The following is a 2,079-nucleotide window of genomic DNA, read 5'->3' as shown; positions in this document are numbered from 1 at the left end:
GATTATGTTGGTATAGTTGCGTAACTGAGCTCAGGTGTAGGTGTATGGGGTATAGAACTTCTAGGAAAAAAATCCAATGTCACTTCATAATAGAAGTGTTACGAGAGAAATATTTTGTCGTATATAGTCGTACTCTGGGAAATAAGAATTTTCCAAACGAGTTGGTCCGAAGCACTGCCCTGTGTGCCTTGTTATGTTATTGTTGAAGTGTTCTCTGTGTCAGGATAACGATAATGGTTGATAAGTATAGTGGGCATCCGAAGGGTTTCGCGTACATTGAATTCGGAGATGAAGCTGCAGTGAGTTGGTTGGTGTCTCTAACGAGTTGATTCATTTCGTTCACTGTAGGTCCAGAATGCTCTCTTATTGAATGATACTATGTTCCGAGGCCGACAGTTGAAGGTGTTGCAGAAACGCACCAATTTGCCCGGCTACAACGCCAAGGGCGGTAAAGGATGGGGAAAGGGTAGTTATGGTCTGTAATGATTTAGAAGGATCAGTGTTGTCCAGGTAAGGGTTATTATGGGAGGGGATGGTACGGTAGCTCGAAGGGTAAAGGGAGCAGCAAGGGCAAGGGAAAGGGCGGCAGCAAGGGGTGGTCCCCGTATTAGAAGGCGAGAGTGTTCATGTTGATGGTTTTGCTGAACATAATTGTGGATAATAAGAAGAGAGGATAAAATATATTAAAGAGGTTGCGTAAAAGAAAAGAGTAGAATTATCCACATTTGCTTTCATGTTGTGTTCCGTGGGTTTGTTGAGGATGATACAGGGCTAAAAATATAGTCAATATTGATTCTAGAGGGTATCGGGCAGAGTGTCTTAAAAGGTATCGGGGACGTAACAGTATTTCGCGCTATAGCAGAATCCCTCGTCATTGAATCCGAAGGGATGTTCAATCAACTTAGATGAGGCTGACTCATGAAAGAGGTAATCTGTTCGAAACAACACTGCTCAGCTAACAAGTATTTACATCAAAGTTCAGGCTTTGTGAATCTGTGAGCGTTCTGCGTGGCACTCTGCAAGCATTACAGCTGCGCTATATTGCTAGTCATCGTCACTCAATATCCTGAGCGGAGTCCACGGTATCTCAAATTCCATTGTTGACTACAACAAGGAACGAATCGTACAAGATTTTCTTAAATCGTTAATAGTCACTACCCGGATTTGAACCGGGGTTGTCACGGCCACAACGTGACGTCCTAACCACTAGACGATAGCGACATGCAAAGCATTTTCAAAATGTCGCCTCACTGCGAGTTTCCGCTGAGCCCTCTCCGTCTAAGGTACTTATGAACTCTAACTGGATTTTCCCCATTCGCGCGGCGATGATCCTCAATGGTACTCGCGCAAGCACATTACTTACTCAATAGTATTGATGACATCAATTTGATGCTCGGCCAGTCTGGGCGGCAGAGAGCGGCAACATGTGTGCAGATATATCTCTCGTGCTTGCGTACGTTAGTGCGAAGATAGGATACATTCTGCACTACTGTTCTTGAGTGTTGAGCATTACTAGCTTCCAAGTCTGTACGAGAGGAACCGAACATTAACGACGCGAGGAAGAGGTAGCAACGACAAAGAGCCTTTGATGAGCTAATCGAGGCAATTAGATCCTGGCATCGGTCTTTGCCGGAGTGAATTAGCACGGAGTTTCACGTTTTGACAACTCAGAAATAAATGGTCAAGCTCGTGATCGGTTTATTGGACTACCCGAGCGGTTATACGGATCGCCATGATAACGCTCTCAAGCCCAGCTTCGTGTCTCGAATATTGCTCAGTGAATCGTGACAAGTGTATATCATTCATTGAACGATACTTGATTCATCTTGGTTCATAGTCCTTTTTTTGTCAATTCCCTCCATCTATTTCAAGCCACTTCCGGGGGCCACTGGAACGAACATGTTCCTTTTTTTCCCATGAGAATCTTCTCATTGTGGGGGAGGGAACGACAGCTGTTATCCTCAGTATTCAATTCCGCACGAAATTTATACAGAAAACTAAATGAGATTCACTGACTTGTACTCACGCACCATTCAAAAAGGTAACACCAAACAGCCCTCATCCATGTGATTATCGAGT

The 2,079-nt window shown here is 44.2% G+C and overlaps 1 protein-coding gene and 1 non-coding gene across 2 annotated transcripts; one reads left to right on the top strand and one right to left on the bottom strand.

Annotated features, from left to right (window-relative positions):
- Nucleotides 1-233: 233 nt before the first annotated feature.
- Pmar_PMAR016159 (Embryonic polyadenylate-binding protein 2-B, putative) lies at nucleotides 234-611 on the top strand (the record flags this gene model as incomplete). The annotated part of the gene is made up of 3 exons (XM_002778810.1): nucleotides 234-299; nucleotides 349-466; nucleotides 511-611. The coding sequence occupies 3 exons, from the start codon at nucleotides 234-236 to the stop codon at nucleotides 609-611; spliced, it is 285 nt and encodes a 94-aa protein (XP_002778856.1).
- Nucleotides 612-1,149: 538 nt separating this feature from the next.
- Pmar_PMAR016158 lies at nucleotides 1,150-1,221 on the bottom strand. The gene has a single exon. It is a non-coding gene; the product is annotated as a tRNA-His (tRNA).
- Between the last annotated feature and the right edge of the window lie 858 nt (nucleotides 1,222-2,079).

Source organism: Perkinsus marinus, assembly GCF_000006405.1.
Source record: "Perkinsus marinus ATCC 50983 genomic scaffold scf_1104296948158, whole genome shotgun sequence".
Lineage (NCBI taxonomy): Eukaryota > Perkinsozoa > Perkinsida > Perkinsidae > Perkinsus > Perkinsus marinus.
This window is presented reverse-complemented; position numbering and strand designations above follow the sequence as displayed.